The 19,751-nt window shown below is 45.4% G+C and overlaps 1 protein-coding gene across 4 annotated transcripts in view; it reads left to right on the top strand.

Moving 5' to 3' along the window:
• The window catches only part of tecpr2 (tectonin beta-propeller repeat containing 2), an 87,374-nt gene that overhangs the window by 64,120 nt on the left and 3,503 nt on the right, over window positions 1–19,751 (top strand). For all 4 annotated transcript variants that reach the window (XM_055641173.1, XM_055641174.1, XM_055641175.1 and 1 more), the window contains exons 17-19: window positions 7,157–7,305; window positions 18,538–18,679; window positions 19,192–19,341. In XM_055641173.1, coding sequence (XP_055497148.1) covers window positions 7,157–7,305; window positions 18,538–18,679; window positions 19,192–19,341 — 441 coding nt within the window. The remainder of the gene's footprint in view (window positions 1–7,156; window positions 7,306–18,537; window positions 18,680–19,191; window positions 19,342–19,751) is intronic.

Genomic DNA, 19,751 nt, shown 5'->3' on the forward strand with positions numbered 1-19,751 from the left:
CCCGCTGAGTTACTCCAGCACTCTGTGAAACGTCACCTATCCATGTTCTCCACAGATGCTGCCTGACCCACTGAGTTACTCCAGCACTCTGTGAAACGTCACCTATCCACGTTCTCCACAGATGCTGCCTGACCCGCTGAGTTCAGCACTCTGTGAAACGTCACCTATCCATGTTCTCCACAGATGCTGCCTGACCCACTGAGTTACTCCAGCACTCTGTGAAACGTCACCTATCCATGTTCTCCACAGATCCTGCCTGACCCGCTGAGTTACTCCAGCACTCTGTGAAACGCCACCTATCCATGTCCTCCAGAGAGCTGCCTGACCCTGGAGGATTGTTCCTATTTGATTTGATAAAGGACGTCGAGGTTAATGAGCCATTAGGAGGCAGTGACCATAACATGGTCAGGTTTAATCTACAATTGGAGAGGGAGAACGGTAAATCGGAGGGGGTCAGTGTTACAGTTGAATAAAGGGGACTATGGGGCCATGAGGGAGGAGCTGGCCAAAGTTGACTGGAAAGATACACTAGCAGGGCTGACAGGGGAACAACAATGGCAGGTATTTCTAGGAATAATACAGAAGGTGCAGGACCAGTTCATTCCTAGGAGGAAGAAAGATTCCAAGGGGAGTAAGGGACGACCGTGGCTGACAAGGGATGTCAGGGACAGTATAAAAATTAAAGCGAAGAAGTACAACGCAGCAAAGATGAGCGGGAAGCAAGAGGATTGGGCAATGTTTAAAGAACAACAGAAGAAACCAAAAAGACAATACGGGGAGAAAAGATGAGGTATGAAGGTAAGCTAGCCAAGAATATAAAGCAGGATAGTAAAAGTTTCTTTAGGTATGTGAAGTGGAAAAAATTAGTTAAGACCAAAGTTGGACCCTTGAAGACTAAAAAAGGTGAATTTATTATGGGGAACAAGGAAATGGCAGATGAGTTGAACGGGTACTTTGGATCTGTCTTCACTTAGGAGAACACAAACAACCTTCCTGATATAGTGGTGGCCAGAGGATCTGGGGTAATGGAAGAACTGAAGGAAATCCACATTAGGCAAGAAATGGTGTTGGATGGACTGATGGGACTGAAGGCTGATAAATCCCCAGGGCCTGATGGTCTGCATCCCCGGGTACTTAAGGAAGTGGCTCTAGAAATCGTGGATGCATTGGTGATAATTTTCCAATGTTCCATAGAGTCAGGGTCAGTTCCTGTGGATTGGACGGTAGCTAATGTTGTCCCACTTTTTCAGAAAGACGGGAGAGAGAAAACAGGGAATTATAGACCAGTTGGCCTGACATCGGTGGGGAAGATGCTGGAGTCAATTATAAAAGATGAGATAGCCGAACATTTGGATAGCAGTAACAGGATTGGTCCGAGTCAGCATGGACTTACGAAGGGGAAATTATGCTTGACTAACCTTCTGGAATTTTTTGAAGATGTAACTAGGAAAATGGACAAGGGAGAGCCAGTGGATGTAGTGTACCTGGACTTTCAGAAAGCATTTGATCAGGTCCCACATAGGAGATTAGTGGGCAAAATTAGGGCACATGGTATTGGGGGTAGAGTGCTGACATGGATAGAGAAGTGGCTGGCAGACAGGAAACAAAGAGTAGGGATTAACGGGTCCCTTTCAGAATGGCAGGCAGTGACTAATGGGGTACCGCAAGGCTCGGCGCTGGGACCGCAGCTATTTACAATATACATCAATGATTTGGATGAAGGGATTCAAAGTAACATTAGGAAATTTACAGATGACCCAAAGCTGGGTGGCAGTGTGAACTGTGAGGAGGATGCTATGAGGATGCAGGGACAGGTTGGGGGAGTGGGCAGATGCATGGCAGATTAAGTTTAATGTGGATAAATGTAAGGTTTGTTAGCAAAAACAGGAAGGCAGATTACTATCCAAATGGTGTCAAATTGGGGAAAGGGGAAGTACCAAGTGATCTGGGGGTCCTTCTACATCAGTCTGTGAAATTAAGCATGCAGGTACAGCAGGCAGTGAAGAAATGAAGAACCTTTATAACAAGATTAATCGAATATGGGAGCTGTGGCTTGCTTGCAGTCCATCTGTTCTTTCTTTTTTTGTTGTTTTCTTGTCCTGTTTTAGTTAGTTAATTTGAGTTATTGGGTTTTAGTCTCTTCCTTCGGGGGGAATGCGACTCTTCTTGTCGTATCCCCCCATCTCTGTCTCCGTCTGCGCTGAGGCCTAATGGCAGAGCTTTAGATTGTTTAAAGGTTTAGACACCCTAGAGGCAGGAAACATGTTCCCGATGTTGGGGGAGTCTAGAACCAGGGGCCACAATTTAAGTATAAGGAGTAAGCCATTTAGAACGGAGACGAGGAAACACTTTTTCTCACAGAGAGTTGTGAGTTTGTGGAATTATCTGCCTCAAGAGGGCGGTGGAGGCAGGTTCTCTGGATGCTTTTAATAGAGAGCTAGATAGGGCTCTTAAAAATAGCAGAGTCAGGGGATATGGGGAGAAGGCAGGAACGGGGTACTGATTGGGGATGATCAGCCATGATCATATTGAATGGCGGTGCTGGCTCGAAGGGCCGAATGGCCTACTCCTGCACCTATTGTCTATTGTCTATTGACCCGCTGAGTTACTCCAGCACTTTGTGTCCTTTTTCGGGCAGTGTCAACATAGTTTTATTAAATGAAAATCCATGTATAAAGAATCAATGGAGGTATAATTAAAGGCTAAATAAGGAGAAACCAAAAGTGGACATGGTTTTCAGGATTTTCAAGGGCAAAATATCGTAAGGAGAGGAAAGGGAATTCCAGAGATCATTTGATGGAAAGAGATACTGAGAGTTTAAAAAAAAATAATGAAAGATATGGCATGTGTAGAGTAATGAAAATGAATGCTGTACTTCAGGGGTATAGAATGTATACAGAGATACGTCAATTAGGAGGGTGTAATGAGTCGAGTTGTACACTCGTCAAGATACAACACATATTTATTAAAGTCCACTTACAGCATTGGTCTGCAGGACGTTACAGTAGCAGCTAATCAGACTGAATTACGTAAGCAAGCTCTAGGTAATATAAATCGCACATTAGGCGGAGCAACTACTAACAAGCACTACAATTTTAAATAACCAATCTACACCTTTCCTTGTAGAAACAAAATAAAGTATAGATACGTGGATGCATGGTGGCCAAACAATATAGTAGCCGAAACACTAATAACTCATATTGGGAAGTATAAATGGTTTCACAAAATTGCCGTATCTAATGGGTGGCCTGCTGACCCATCCGGCGTGTGTGCGGTATGAATCCGCATCTCCTCCTTTCACCGGTGACGTGACTGGGGAAGCGACCGGGAATGTGACCAGGGACGGCACCGGTGACCGGTAGAGGTGGTGAAATAGGTGAGCTGGGCGTTCAACGCCGTGGAGAGGCCGCGGGGGGACACAGTCTCTGGCAGTTGAGCAGCCGGCCCGGTAGCGGGAGGGTATACAAAACGTGAGACCTCTGGATACGGAGTCGCAGGACACGGTTCCTTCACTGGAAGGAGATGTTGACGGCTGCGTCTGTAAATGGCCCCGTCCGCGCTTACCAGGTAGGAGAGCGGTTCCTTGGCAGGGCTGTGGATGTGACCCAAATGGCCATAGCCCTTGCTGGTCTGGAGGCGAACAACCTGTCCACTGGAGAGAGGTTTAAGTGGCTTGCTGGACTTGTCGAATAAATGATTTTGTGCATCGTGCTTGAATTGTAGTTGTTTCTGGGCCGTGGGTGGAGAATGAGCATAACATTGTTCAGTATCGGTTAGTGTGCAAGAGGCATATGAAACAGGCTTGCAGTCACCATCAGTAGTGGTCTGCAGGCAAGCAACACTAAGTCCGTACTGGGAGGCATCACATGTGAGCGTTGCGGGTAACTCCAAAGTGAAGTAAGTGAAGTTAGGTGCGCTGGCCAGCTGCAACTTGAGGATATCAAAAGCTCTTTGGTGCTGCGGATACCAGGACCATGCAGTGTCTTTGTGTGTCAGTTCTCGCTGAGGTTGGGAATAAATTTCCCCAGGTAGTTGACCATTCCAAGGAACCTTTGTAGACTCGTACCGTCAGTAGGAACCGGCATTTCGTTGATAGAAACAATTTTTGATGGTTCTGGTCTGAGACCATCACTTGTGAAAACATGTCCATAACTTCCGCATCCCGAAACCTGCACTTCAGGGGATTGAGTTTGAGCTGAATGTCTTAGGCATGGTCCAGCACTCTCTTCAGATTGGCGTCATGCTCAGCCAAGTCGCGCCCGTAAACGAGAATGTCATCAACAATGATGGCGCGTGGTACCCCGCAAACAGTTGTTCCATCGTGCGCTGGAGAACCTCACTAGCAGAGTCGATGCCAAAGGCCATTCTCAGGAAGGGGAGCAAAACTGGGTGATGCCTGGGAAAACGTGTGTGGATCAGGAGGGGAGAAAGGAGCATGGGAGCTGGTTACCTGGAACTGGAAAATACAATGTTTATAGCCCACCAACATATGAGGTGTTGTTATCCTGGGTTGCGTTCTGGGCTCACCCTGGCAGTTGAGAAGGTTGGGGATAGGCAGGTGTGTCTGGGAATGGAAAGAGGAGTTGAAATGGTGTGAGATCAGGGTGGCTGAAGATAGACATAAAAAGCTGGAGTACCTCAGAGGAACAGACAGCATGTATGGAGAAAAGGAATAGGTGACGTTTCAGGTCGAGACCCTTCTTCAGACAGATGGCCAATGTGGACAGCCACAGGTGACGTTGGAGGATTGCTTTTATGGTCAGTGGTGTACTAGTCTTCAGTGCTGGGGCCTTGACCATTTGTCAGTATGAAGTGGCCGGGATGCATCTACCAGGCATTTCCAGAGTAGGGGGTTGTTTGCAGGTTCCAAATGTAGCAGCATAGTTAGATATTGCAGTGAAGAAGGCAGGCAGGATGGTTGCCCTAATTTGCCGGGGCATTAAATACTAGGACAGGGAAGACCCGCTACAACTTTATTCCGGTACAGCTGGCATATTCTTTGCAATTCTGGTCATTAAACCATAGGAAGGAGAGGAGAGGTTGCAGAGGAGAGCTACTGGGATGGATATTTAAATGAATTAACAGGAATTAGCAGAGTGGACCAGATAGAGGTATCCAAGATTAGGCTTGGCTTCTGTAAATTGTCCTGGTGTGTACGATAGTACAATTTACTGGTGGTCACGGGTCAGCACGGACTCGGTGGGCCGAAGGGTCTGTTTCTCTAAACTAAAGTAAAATCCAGATCAATAAAGAACTTAAGGGTTAGGTCACTCAAGGCTGTGAGGAGACTTCCTTTCATTCTAACTATTGTAAACATTTGTAATTACCTATAGCAGAAAATCATGTCTGCGCTTGCTTATTCATTGAGTACCGTATATTCAAATACCATAACTAGATCAAATCTATTTATTGAGTATGGTATATTCAAATACCATAGCAAGATCAAGATCTCCACTGAGATCAATGGAGTGTAAGGAATTTTTAATCCTCTGTGTGCTTGGATCAGTTCTGACATTAAATGGTGGAACTAGCTCTAGAGTGGGGTGTGGTTAGACAACCCACCCATTGTCTATTTGTTGGAAGAGGAAACATGAGAAACAACGGAAATACGGATTCACCACCGATTTTCCGGCACCCTAGGTTAGAGAGCCTTTCTGGATTATCCGTTTTGCCGGACCAACAGAGGTCACGGCCTCTAAGAGGAGTCCAACAGTACTGGAACGGTCTGCCGAGGGGCCGAGATACTGGCCCACAAAGTCGGCCTCAGAAGTCAGTTATGGGAATGGATCTGCTGGCTTTTTATATGTGGTTAGTTTGATACTGTGTCGGAAGGATCTGCAGATGATGGTTTACACCAAAAGACATAAAATGCTGGAGTAACTCAGCGGGACGGGCAGCATCTCTGGATAGAAGGAATGGGTGACGTTTCAGGTTGGGACTGAAGAAGGGTCTTGACCCGAAACGTCGCCCATTCCTTCTCTCCAGAGATGTTGCCTGTCCCGCTGAGTTACTCCAGCATTTGTGTGTATCTTTAGTTTGATATTTTCACCATGATGTCAGAGCTGCGGGCATTGTATTGTGCAGCCAAGGCCACTTGTAAGACTTTTAACGGTATGCAAATGGACGGCTGCCATTCATTAATTCTTCTCCCGCTCCTCCTTTGTTATGTCCTCCACATGGCCTCAGATCTTGCTCAGATTCACCACCAAAGATGGAAAGTGCAGTGACTACACTCTACATACAGCATCTCAGTAATGTATTAGTAGAGGTTCAACAAAGGTGAACGCAAAATGCTGTAGTAACTCAGCGGGTCAGGCAGCATCTCTGGGGAAAAGGAATTCTGAAGTGTCTTGAATTGAAACGTCACCTGTTCCTTTTCTCTAGAGATGCTGCCTGTAGAGTGGACATAGTTACTCTAGCAATTTGAGTCTATAAACCAGCATCTGCAGTTCCTTCCTACACAATAGTAGTGGTTCACAATCACAATAATACTTTATTAGCCAAGTATGTTTTGCAACATACGAGGAATTTCATTTGCCAAGTGAGTCATACAAATAAAAAGCAATGGAACACACAAAACACATTTTAACATAAACATCCACCACAGTGACACCTCCACATTCCTCACTGTGATGGAAGGGGGAAAAAAATCAAATTTCTTCCCTTTTTTGCTCTCCCGCGGTCAGGGGTCGTGAGCTCTCCGTTGACGGGATGATCTAGAATCCTGTAGCCGGCGGCGTTTTGGGCCCTCCGCATTGGGGCATTCAGCTCCTGTATCGGTGGGATGTCAGCTCCCCCGCGCTGGCGATCGGACTCTGCGTCGGGCTGGTCGAACCTTTTGCAACGTTGGAGCTCCCGACTAGCCACTCCCGACCCGAGACTGCGAGCTCACGGTGGTAAAGTCCGCAGGCCGCGGTGGGAGTGATCCCAGGCAAGGGATCGGCTCCGATGTTAAGTCCATGCCCCGCGGTAGGGTTCAAGTCAATCCTAGGAGGCTTCCCGCTCCATCAATGGTAGGCCGCAGAGCGACCAGAGAATGCGATCACAGGGGAATAATCAACAGTCGGTCTTTACTGTAATTCTAAACAAAGCTTCATTGCAAAATCTTCACTCCTCATGGCTGCCTGCCACTGCTAAGAATGCTTTTATTTTTCAGGAAGCATCAAGCTAGCAAGCTTGGCGTGTGGAGGTCAGCACGTGTGGGCTTGTGATTTTGACGGCGTTATTTATTTCCGTGTCGGTACACAACCGTTAAACCCCAGCATGATGCTGCCCGCTTGGATAACCATTGAACCACCAGAACAGGTAGGTAATGGGCCGATGGTGCAATTTCTCTTGGTCACTCCAAAAAGGATAGGCACAACAAGAATTTAGTTTAGTTTATTATCATCACGTACCGAGGTACAGAGAAATCAATGATTTGGATGAGAACATGCACTGCAAGATAAGCAAGTTTGCTGAAGATACAAAAGTGGGCAGTTTTGCAGATACTGAAGATGGTTGTGAAAATTTCTGCAGGATATTAATCGATTGGCCAGGTGGGCGGAGGAATGGTTAATGGAGGTGTTGCATTTTTGGACGTATATCAAGGGCAGGACCTACACAGTGAATGGTAGGGCTCTGGGTTGTGTTGTAGAGCAGATGGATCGAGGACCGCAGGTGCATCGTTACTTAAAGGTCGAGTCGCAGGTAGATAGGGTGGTCAAAAAGGCTTCTGGTACATTGGCCTTCATCAGTTAGAGTATTGAGTATAGAAGTTGGGAGGTCATGTTGCAGTTGTATAAGACGTTGGTGAAGCTTATAGAGGTGTACAGAATCATGAGCGGAATAGATGCACAGTCTCTTCCCCAGAGTAGGTGAATCGAGGACCAGAGGACATCGGTGTTTAAGGTGATGGGGAAAAGATTAATAGGAATCTGAGGGGTGCCTTTTTCACACCAAGGGTGGTGGGTGTTTGGAACAAGCTGCCAGAGGAGGTAGTTGAGGCTGGGACTATCCCACCGTTCAAGAAACACTTAGACAGGTATATGGATTTTGATTTCCAAAATTATCTGTACTGATGACTTCGATATCGATTTATAGAAACATAGAAAATAGGTGCAGGAGTAGGCCATTCGGCCCTTCGAGCCTGCACCGCCATTCGATATGATCATGGCTGATCATCCAACTCAGTATCCTGTACCTGCCTTCTCTCCATACCCCCTGATCTCTTTAGCCACAAGGGCTACATCTAACTCCATCTTACATATAGCCAATGAACTGGCCTCAACTACCTTCTGTGGCAGAGAATTCCAGATTCACCACTCTCTGTGTGAAAAATGTTTTTCTCATCTCGGTCCTAAAAGACTTCCCCCTTATCCCGGAACTGTGACCCCTTGTTCTGGACTTCCCCAACATCGGGAACAATCTTCCTGCATCTAGCCTGTCCAACCCCTTAAGAATTTTGTAAGCTTCTATAAGATCCCTCCTCAATCTTCTAAATTCTAGCGAGTACAAGCCGAGTCTATCCTGTCTTTCTTCATATGAAAGTCCTGCCATCCCAGGAATCAGTCTGGTGAACCTTCTCTGTACTCCCTCTATGGCAAGAATGTCTTTCCTCAGATTAGGAGACCAAAACTGCACACAATACTCCAGGTGTGGTCTCACCAAGGCCCTGTACAACTGCAGTAGAATCTCCCTGCTCCTATACTCAAATCCTTTTGCTATGTATGCTAACATACCATTCACTTTCTTCACTGCCTGCTGCACCTGCATGCCTACTTTCAATGACTGGTGTACCATGACACCCAGGTCTCGTTGCATCTCCCCTTTTCCTAATCGGCCACCATTCAGATAATATTCCACTTTCCTGTTCTTGCCACCAAAGTGGATAACCTCACATTTATCCACATTATACTGCATCTGCCATGCATTTGCCCACTCACCCAACCTATCCAAGGCACCTTGCAGCCTCCTAGCATCCTCCTCGCAGCTAACACTGCCCCCCAGCTTTGTATCATTCGCAAACTTGGAGATGTTGCATTCAATTCCCTCGTCCAAGTCATTAATATATATTGTAAATAGCTGGTGTCCCAGCACTGAACCCCAGTCACTGCCTGCCATTCTGAAAAGGACCCGTTTACTCCTACTGTTTGCTTCCTGTGTGCCAGCCAGTTCTCTATATGAAATTGAGCAAAAAGTTGTGCTGAGTTGAAATGGTTTATTTTGTTAGTGTCTGGTCAAAGGTAATCATTTAAGTGGTCCACCGAATAGAGTGTATTGATCTTGATTTTGCTGTTAGGAGTGAAGGAAAATCTTTAAATTACTTAGAAGGCTGGCTATATAAATAAACTGAAATGAGAAGATGCAACGTGCTATCCTAAAGGACAGTTGAGATGAATAATATAGATAAATGGAGAAGATAAGATGGGAATGGAATTGTAAATTGATGGGAGTGTGTAAAAAGGAACTGCAGATGCTGATCGACACAATGCTGGAGTGACTCAGCTGGAAAGGCAGCATCTCTGGAGAGAAGGAATGGGTGACGTTTTGGGTCGAGACCCTTCGTCATATTGATAGTATCAGATAAAGCAAGGAGGGCAGAGCCTCTTGGAGCAAAACACACACATTCCTAAAGGGCTGAAATATGTGCAACTAGGCTGTGAAGTTGCACTGTAATTAATTTACCCATTGCTTTGAGCTTCATGGAACTGATTTGGACTTTAACACTAATTTCACAAAGGATATGCCTCTTGACATTGCAAAACTGCTGAGCTTCTTGTTTTTGCGATTTCCACCGTCGTTCTTATTCCTGCTCCTCCCATCTACTCGTCTAATTTCCTGCCACCACTACTTCATCCCCACATGACAGGCAATGACTCATTTAAAGTTCTAACGTGTTGTATTTGAGGATTCATCTCCTGTGTGTTTTTGTATGTGTGGGGAAAGCGGCAAGGAAAGCAAAGCAGTTTGGTTGTGGATGATGACCTTGAATCATTGACCTTGAAGCATCAATACCATGTCATTGGGTCATACAGCACAGAAACTGGCCCTTCGGCCCAACGTACCCATGCCAAGCAAGATGTCCCATCTACATTGGCCGCACATGCCTGCATTTGGTCCATTTCTCACCAAATGTTTCTGATGTCTTTTAAATGTTATAGCACCTGCCTCAACTACCTCCTCTGGAAGCTTGTTCCATATATCCACAACCACATATCTCCAGACTCCAGTGGAGTATAGAGAGGAAAAAAATAATTGAGGGAAGAAGTCCAATTGATTTTGTCCATTGCATTACTGCTATGTTTGAAAATTGCATAGGTGTTTGTCCCAAACCATTAGTTCATAGTTTTGTGATTAAACAAAATAACAGGAGTGGATAGCCACACTACATGTAGGTCCATGCACTGATTTGTCTGGCAACTGGTGGTCCACCCTCCCTCTTTAATCCGGTCAAAATCTTCCCCCTTCCTGAAGTCCCCCTAAAAATATGGCACCTAGGCCGGGTGAGACCTCATCGGCACTTCCACAGCGGATCGGCAGGTCAACTTTGCAGCCTGCGGCGAGGGGTCTGGAACTCTGGCCCAGCTGGAGCCGGAAAATCTGTTCCCAAAGCCGACTTTGCGGGCTGATATCTCGGCCACCCAAGGCCGTGATCTCTGCTGGTCCAGCAAAACGGATAATCCAGAAAGGCTCTGTGCCAGAAAATCTGTGGTGGATCTGTAATAATGTGTACCCATTTACATGTAAAAATATCTTCGAAGGGCCGAATGGCCTACTCCTACACCTATTGTCTATTGTCGATCTGATCAAAATGCTGGAGGACCTGATTAGAGCCTTTCTACAGTGATCTTGGCATCAAGCACATGATTTGAAGTATTTTTCCTTGACCTTTAAACTATATTTAGTCCACTTTAAACACTCAGTGCAAGTAATTAATCAGTGTGGATTGTAAGCAGAACCAGTTATCGAGCAATCATTAGATACATTTACAAGTGAATTCCGATGATTAAGACAAATTAAAATGAATGATTAGTTTCTGCAGATAACTAGGATGTTTTAGTGGGTTTGGTTAATGAGACAATGAAAGAGATTCAAGCCTTTGTGGCGAGGAATAGTTGCAGAATGTGTTTGGCCTTGTCCTTCGTGAGTGTACCTTTGAGATAGTACAGTTGTGATCAACCATCTACAAAGTTGTATCTATACCTGAATAAATTCACTTACTATGCTGATAACAATGACTAAAATAAAAGACGCAAAGTGCTGGAGTAACTCAGCTAGTCAGGCGGCATCCCTGGAGAAGGTGGATAGGTGATTTTTTGGGGTCAGAACCCTTCTTCAGACCCGAATTGTCATCTGTACATGTTTAAGAAGGAACTGCAGATGCTGGAAAATCGAAGGTAGACAAAAATGCTGGAGAAATTGGAGCGGGTGAGGCAGCATCTATGGAGCGAAGGAAATGGGCAACGTTTCGGGCCGAAACCCTTCTTCAGACTTCAGTCCAGTATTTTTGTCTACCTGTGTTCTGTACATGTTCTCCAGGAATGCTGCCCAACCTGCTGAGTTTAGTTTAGAGATAAAAGCAGAAATGGGCACTTCGGCCTACAGAGTCCGGACCGATCCAGTGATCCGCGCACATTAACACTATCCTACACACACACACACACAAGGGACAATTTACACTTATGCCAAGCCAATTAACCTACAAACCTGCACGTCTTTGGAGTGTGGGAGGAACATGAAGATCTCGGGGAAAATCCATGCGGTCACGGGGAGAACGCACAAACTCCGTACAGACAGCACCCGTAATCGGGATTGAACCTGATGCTGCAAGAAATGTAAGGCAGCAACTCCACTGCTGCGCCACCAATCCACCCTGTCTTTTTTTTGTAAACTAGCATCTGCAGTTCCTTAGGGGCGACACAGTAGCACAGCGGTAGAGTTGCTGCCTTACAGCGCCAGAGACCCAGGTTAAATCATGAGTACGTGTGCTGTCTGTACGGGGTTTGTACATTCTCTTTGTGACCACGTGGGATTTCTCTGGGTGCTCTGGATTCCTCCCACACTCCAAAGACAGATCTGTAGGTTAATTGGCTTTGGTAATTTGGTAATTATAAAATGTCCCTAGTATGTAAAGTAGTGTATGGGGTGTCGCTGTTTGTCACGGACTTGGTAGGCCAAAGGTCCTATTCCTGCGCTGTATCTCTAAACTAAGTTTTGTTTCTAAACTATAAACACTTGCCTCCCCACTAACTGCAGTCAGAAGATGATGCACCTGAATTGTTTAAATCCAGTTGGTAAATTGTGCAGTCTTAACTTTTGAGACACTTCAAAGTTTAGAGACCTCTTCTTGTAAAATTGCGAAGTAAATAGTGAACATTACACCAAACTTTAACATGAGCAACACTGCCGTATATACTCATAACTTTCAAAGCGCCTCCTGAATTGCATTTATCAATGTGTGACTTGCTAGGAGAGTTCTCCCCATTTGGGTATCAACCCTCTCTAACAGCCCTAATAGTAACCATGTCAATGAAGCAATCTAGTTATGTCAGATCCCTCATTAATATATTACCACAGGCTTTTGCTGAGAGTTTTGAGCATGAAGTCAATACTTTTATTGCATTTTTAATATTATGGTTAATGTTGCGTTCAATGCTAGATCACGGTTTGGAAAAAGGCTAGCAAATAGCAGGAGGATTTGGAACCTCTGTATTCATGCCCATATAATAGAAATTTCAGATTTGGTGCTGCACATGTAGGAAGAGGCAGCAATTGTGTGATGTTTGCAAAATCCAGGAGAAAGTACGGGGTTTGTACGTCCTCCCTGAGACCGCGTGGGTTTTCGCAGGGTGCTCCGGTTTTTTCCCCACACTCCAAAGACGTACAGGTTTGTAGGCTTGGCCTAAATTTAAATAGTCCCTAGTGTGTAGGTTAGTGTTAGTGCTGGTCGGCGAGGAACTGGTGGGCCATTGGGCCTGTTTCCATGCTGTATCTCTAAACTAAACTATTGTATTATCCATTGAGCAGTTTACAAACCTGTTGTGCTGCTGCAAGTAAATCTCATTGTTGTGTTTCAGTTAAACCCTGACATGTTGATAGGCACACTACTCGGATGAAGCCCAGCTTAGCAGTGCCCAAGCAACAATACCAGTGCTTTTCATTCAGTGCTTGCTATTTTAAATTCATATCCTTTCTCTTGTCGCTGTGGTAACTCGTTTGTCTTGAAAGCATCAACTGATTCATTGCGGGAGTGGTTCTGTTCCCAGTTTAAGTTTCTGATCTTTTCTAAACAATTATTGACGCAGCAACTAAACTCTGCCTGCAGAGAATGTACAGCCTAGTTACCAGAGCCAGGCATGACTATCAGCCTTTATTTGTTCTGATCCAGTTTTGATTTATGTGCAGCAGTCCAAGTTAAAGCCTGTGAACTCTGATCTCACAAATGTTATATTGCAAAGTTGCTGTACTTCATTTGCAAACATGTAATTCTAGTCAAACTCTTTGTTGCTTGTTAACTAAGAAGTTGCATTTGTCGTAGGGAGAGAGAACTTGAAAGATTTGAACATTTTTTTTAAATCTTCCTCTCACAATGTAAGGAGATGGACAAACAAGGAACTGCAGGTGTTTAAGAAGGAACTGCAGATGCTGGAAAATCGAAGGTAGACAAAAATGCTGGAGAAACTCAGCGGGTGAGGCAGCATCTGTGGAGCGAAGGAAATAGGCAAAGTTTTGGGCCGAAACCCTTCTTCAGACTGAACTGAAGAACTGCAGGTGCTGGGTTTACAAAAAACAACACATTTTGACAAAGGGTCCCAACCCTAATATCACCTGTCCATGTTCTTCAGAGATGCTGCCTGGCCCGCAGAGTTACTCCAGCATTTTGTGACTTGCTCTTGTTACAATTTCTTCCTTCCTATTTAAAACCAGACTATCTGATCTGTTTCTGATATTGCACTGTCCCTCCGAGTGAAGTCTGATACAAACTACTAGATAAAACAACTTGCCACTTTCTTGCTTCTGGTTAATAGTTCTCCAGTCTCACACTCCAGGGCTCCCATACTGAGCTACCCTGTTCCTTTTTATAAATAGCCACATATGCTCATCTGCTTTGATGCTTCTTGCCAATTTGTGCTACTGATCAATTTTATTCTCCCATATTAACTTTTTGGCCATGATTTAGTCTTCCTGGAAAATTCTCTCCTGTGGAATACTCCACAATTTTGACACTTCATATGCTGTAGTTTTTTATGTAATATTTTCCTTGATCTCTGATTAATCATGGTTAGTTTCTCTTTCTCTTTGAGTCACCCTTTCTGCTGGCGACCATGAAGTTGTTACTTAAATATCTGACTGCTCATCTGCTGACCTTTCCTTTAGTCTACTTTCCCAGTTCATTCTGGACAACTCTTCCTTTGAGACTTTAGAGATACAACACGGAAACAGGCCCTTCACCAACCGAGTCCCCACCGACCAACAATCACCCCATACACTAGATAGGGACAGAGTAGGGACAATTTACAGAAGCCAATTAATGTAAAAACCTGCATGTCTTTGGAATGTGGGAGGAAACCAGAGATGCCGGAGAAAGCCCACTCGGTCACAGGGAGAACGTACAAACTCCGAACAGGCGTCAGTCAGGATCTAATCTGTGTCTCTAGTGCTGCAAGGCAGCAACTCTACTGCTGTGCCACAGTGCCGCCAACCTTTACAATGGCTTTTTTACATTGAGGACACTGAAACCAGAAAAACTTTTTGTTTGAGACATTGCAAACAATCGTCATATTTTACTCGATTCTAAATACTAACAAGAATTCATTGAGAAGGATAGTTCAATGCGTTGTGAATGTTCCTTGGAAAAACTGCAGAGTTTTGTGACTCTTGCAACATTCATGAGACTACCCGCACTCATTAACAAAGAGAGATGATTTTCTACCACGTGAGTGCATATTTACAATGCAGTTCATGTTTCAACCAGAGGGCTCGTTGTAAACAATTCCAGCCTGCTTTTATCTCACAGCATGGGAGTAAAATTCCCTTAATCCAGCACACATGGGATTTCCCGGCTCTGGAACTCTTTATCCAGAACTGCCGCCGCGACGTCAACCGCCTCAACTTCTCCACTCCCCTTGTCTCACTCCAATCTCTCCCCCCCCCTGAACGCACTGCCATTGAATCACTCCGCAAAAACCCAGATTGGGTTATCAAACCAGCCGACAAGGGAGGTGCCGTGGTAGTCTGGCGCGTTGATCTCTACAAAGCTGAGGCCACGCGCCAACTCTCGGACACCTCCTCCTACTTACCCTTGGACCATGACCCTACTGACGAGCACCAGGCCACCATATCTAGCACCATCACCGACTTCATCAATTCCCACTCCCTGCCCGACCAAGCTTCCAACCTCATCGTTCCCCAGCCCCGCACGGCCCGTTTTTACCTTCTCCCCAAAATCCACAAACCCGGCTCTCCCGGCAGACCAATTGTCTCTGCTTGTTCGTGCCCCACCGAACTCATCTCCACATACCTTGACTCCATACTATCCCCCTTGGTCAAATCCCTTCCCACCTATGTTCTAGACACCTCACACACTCTCCGCCGCCTCCGCACATTCCATTCTCTAGGCCCTCACCCCCTCATCTTCACCATGGATGTCCAGTCACTCTACACCTCCATCCCCCACCAGGATGGCCTCAAAGCCCTCCGGTTCTTCCTCGACCAGAGGAGCAACCTATACCCAGCCACTGATACTCTCCTCCGCCTAGCGGAGTTGGTCCTCACCCTCAACAACTTTACGTTTGACTCCTCCCATTTCCTCCAAACACAATGCGTAGCTATGGGCACACGCATGGGCCCCAGCTACGCCTGCCTCTTTGTCGGGTACATTGAACAATCCTTGTTCAATACGTACCAGGGCCCCATCCCCGACCTCTACCTCCTTTACATTGACGACTGCTTTGGGGCCACCTCCTGCACCCACACACAACTGACTGACTTCATCCACTTCACCACCAACTTCCATCCGGCACTCCAATACACCTGGACCATTTCTGACACTTCCCTACCATTCCTTGACCTCACCATCTCCATCGCAGACTTCTGACCGACATACACTACAAACCAACTGACTCACATGGCTATCTGGACTACACGTCCTCCCACCCTGCCCCCTGTAAAGACTCCATCCCCTACTCCCAATTCCTCCGCCTACGCCGCATCTGTTCCAAGGATGAGACGTTCCACACCAGGGCATCGGAAATGTCCTCGTTCTTCAGGGAACGGGGATTCCCCTCCTCCACCATAGATGAGGCTCGCACCTTGGTCTCATCCATACCCCGCAACACTGCTCTCTCTCCCCATCCCCGCACTCACAACAAGGGCAGAGACCCCCTAGTCCTCACCTTTCACCCCACCAGCCAGCAAATACAACAAATAATCCTTCGCCATTTCCGCCACCTCCAACGTGACCCCACCACTCGCCACATCTTCCCATCTCCCCCTATGTCTGCCTTCCGCAAAGACCGCTCCCTCCGCAACTCCCTTGTCAATTCTTCCCTTCCCTCCCATACCACCCCCTCCCTGGGCACTTTCCGTTGCAACCGCAAGAAATGCAACACCTGTCCCTTCACCTGCCCCCTCGACTCCATTCAAGGACCCAAGCAGTCGTTCCAGGTGCGACAAAGGTTCACCTGTATCTCCTCCAACCTCATCTACTGCATCCGCTGCTCTAGATGTCAGCTGATTTACATCGGGGAGACTAAGCGGAGGTTGGGCAATCGTTTCGCCGAACACCTCCGCTCAGTCCGCAATAACCAACCTGACCCCCCAAGGCTCAGCACTTCAACTCCCCCTCCCATTCCCAATCCGACCTCTCTGTCCTGGGTCTCCTCCATTGCCAGAGTGAGCAACACCGGAAATTGGAGGAACAGCACCTCATATTCCGCCTGGGTTGCTTGCGTCCGGATGGCATGAACGTTGAATTCTCCCAGTTTTGCTAGCCCTTGCTTTCTCCTCCCCTTCCTTAACCCTCGAGCCGTCTCCTCCCATCCCCCCGCCCTCGGGCTCCTCCTCCCTGTTTCCTTCCTTCTCCCCCCCCCCCCCCCCCCCCATCAGTCTGAAGAAGGGTTTCGGCCCGAAACGTCGCCTATTTCCTTCGCTCCATAGATGCTGCTGCACCCGCTGAGTTTCTCCAGCATTTATGTGTACCTGGGATTTTTAACATTGATGGACTAGCAGATTTTCCAGATTCTTGGCTGTTACTCTTCTAAATACAGTTTTAACTGCGCCCCTGACCAGCAATGGAGCTATCGGGTAATGTCCTGCCTGAAGATAGACACAAAATGCTGGAGTAACTCAGCGGGACAGGCAGTACCTCTGGAGAAAAGGAATGGGTGACTTTTCGGGTCGAGACCCTTCTTCAGACTCGACTCAATGTCCTGCCTGAGGTCATTTTTGACTGGCCCTGATTGGTCTGTTTTATTCTCGCCTCCACCTCTTCACCCCACCCCCTACTTTTAGTCTGAAGAAGGGACTGATCCAAAACATCGCCTATTCTTTTTCACCAGTGAGGCCGCCTCATTGCTTAGTTACTCCAGCAATTTGTGTCTATCTTTGGTATAAATTAGCATCAGCAGTTCTTTGTTTCTATACTTTTAACTTGCCTTTTTTCAGATGTTATACAGTTGGATTAATGTTTTCCATGAATTCATTAATCCACCCTTAAAGGGAGCATTAGAAACAGGGCCCTAGTTGAAATGGAGAATAGGAGCCAGGCCCCAGGGTGCTTGGGGAGAGTGCAAGTACCAAGGCTTCTCCCCAGTAAATTGGAAGGAAGCAAGCCATACTTCACCTGGCAAGCTCGAGGACAGATATTGGTATTCCTGATTCCTAAATAGTCTGATAATTGAATCTGAAAGAAAGGTCTCGACCCGAAACATCACCCATCCCTTCTCTCCAGAGATGCTGCCTGTCCCGCTGAGTTACTCCAATTTTTGTGTCTATCTTCGGTCTAAACCAGCATCTGCAGTTACCTTCCTACACATTGAATATCAGTGTTCTACTGTATTTTATAAAGTATTTTTCTGTTTCTTTGTAAAGAACACCAACCAAGAAGAAAAGGTTCTAAAAAGAATTTACATTTTTATTGCAATCTTCGTAACCAGTGGCATTGATTATTTAAAACTATGTAATGCGATCTTTTAAGTTACGAAGTTATATGATCTTTGGTCTTTAAATTGATTATAAATACATTACACATAGAGTGCATATCATAATACACCTCACTCTCTCATGCTAATGTTTTCCAAAAGTAAATTCAGCACATTCATTTGGTTCATTTTTCTCAAAAAAGGCAAGATGAGGCATATATTTGAAGCTTTAACAGCACACTGAGTGACCTTATTTGATAATTACATAATCACAAGTAGAGTCAAAAGTGCTTGGAGTCATGTGGTCATTTCTAGAGGATGTAGTTATTCATTTCCTGTATATTTAGACAGTATACTAGTATATTAAAAATAAGTTCCAGGATTCTAATTTATTTTTCTATTTTTCTATTTAAAGCCTTTAGGAACACAGCTGTACAATGTATATTGTAGCTCCAATGATCAGATGCTTTGGGCCATTGATAATCGTGGAAATGTGCACGTACGAATTGGAATAACGGAGGCAATGCCTGTAGGCACTGATTGGGAGCATGTTCCAGGTAAAATTTAAAATGATTTATTCCGTGACCCAACCTATAGTCCTTCCTACACACTGATAGTCCTTAATTATTTTCTTCTATTTCAGTTTATGCTTTTCTTCATCTAAACTTCAGTTTTTTGATTCTTAACTGAAATGTTTGAATTTTGCTGTTTAAATATTTCTGTTCAAATATTTATTTTATTGTTCTCTCCACAAGGTCCCGTTTAGTTCAGTTTCCTGTCATGCATTCATTTTGGTAGGGTTTGTTTTCTAAATATCCCCCGCTTATCAGGCTGCAAACTTCCTCTTCATTCTTGCACGGAGGCAGATTAAGTTGTACTGGTAACCCACTGAAATTCCAGGTAGAGTTAATGTATAATGATAAATGATGTTTTTAACAAAGGATTTAAGAAATTGTGTCAGCAGGAGGAATTATCTGCTCCTCGGTAAAACTCTTTTAGTTTCAATAGTTCATATATAAAGCATGCAATTTATTGAACTTATTAAAGAGCTGCTTTAATATTTTAACAGGTTTGCAGGCAAGTCAATTAGCAGTGAGCAACCGAACAGTTTGGGTTCGTTGTCCTAATGGAGATGTGGCACGTCGTTATGGCATAACAAGCAAAAACCCTCCTGGTGATTATTGGAAAAAGATTCCTGGCAATGTGGCTTGCATAACAGGTAAGTTCAAACTCAAGTCCAACAGATAGAGCAAGGGGGAAGATACAGAATATAGTTCTCAGCATTGTAGAACATTGTAGTGCACCAATTCCTTGGAATGAAGAGAATGACTTTTTCTACCAATTATATTTCTGATTGATAGACACAAAATGCTGGAGTAACTCAACGGAACAGCATCTCTGGATAGACTTGAGTATGAAGAAGGGTCTCGACCCAAAACGTCGCCCATTCCTTCTATCCAGAGAATTTGCCTGTGCCACTGAGTTAATCCAGCGTTTTGTGTCTATCTTTTGTGTAAACCAGCACCTACAGTTCCTTCAGTATTAGGTTAGTTTTTAGAGATACAGCGCGGAAACAGGCCCTTTGGCCCACCGTCCACGTGATCCCCACATACATTAACACTATCCTAC

Source organism: Leucoraja erinacea, chromosome 9 (genome assembly GCF_028641065.1).
Source record: "Leucoraja erinacea ecotype New England chromosome 9, Leri_hhj_1, whole genome shotgun sequence".
Classification (NCBI taxonomy): domain Eukaryota; kingdom Metazoa; phylum Chordata; class Chondrichthyes; order Rajiformes; family Rajidae; genus Leucoraja; species Leucoraja erinaceus.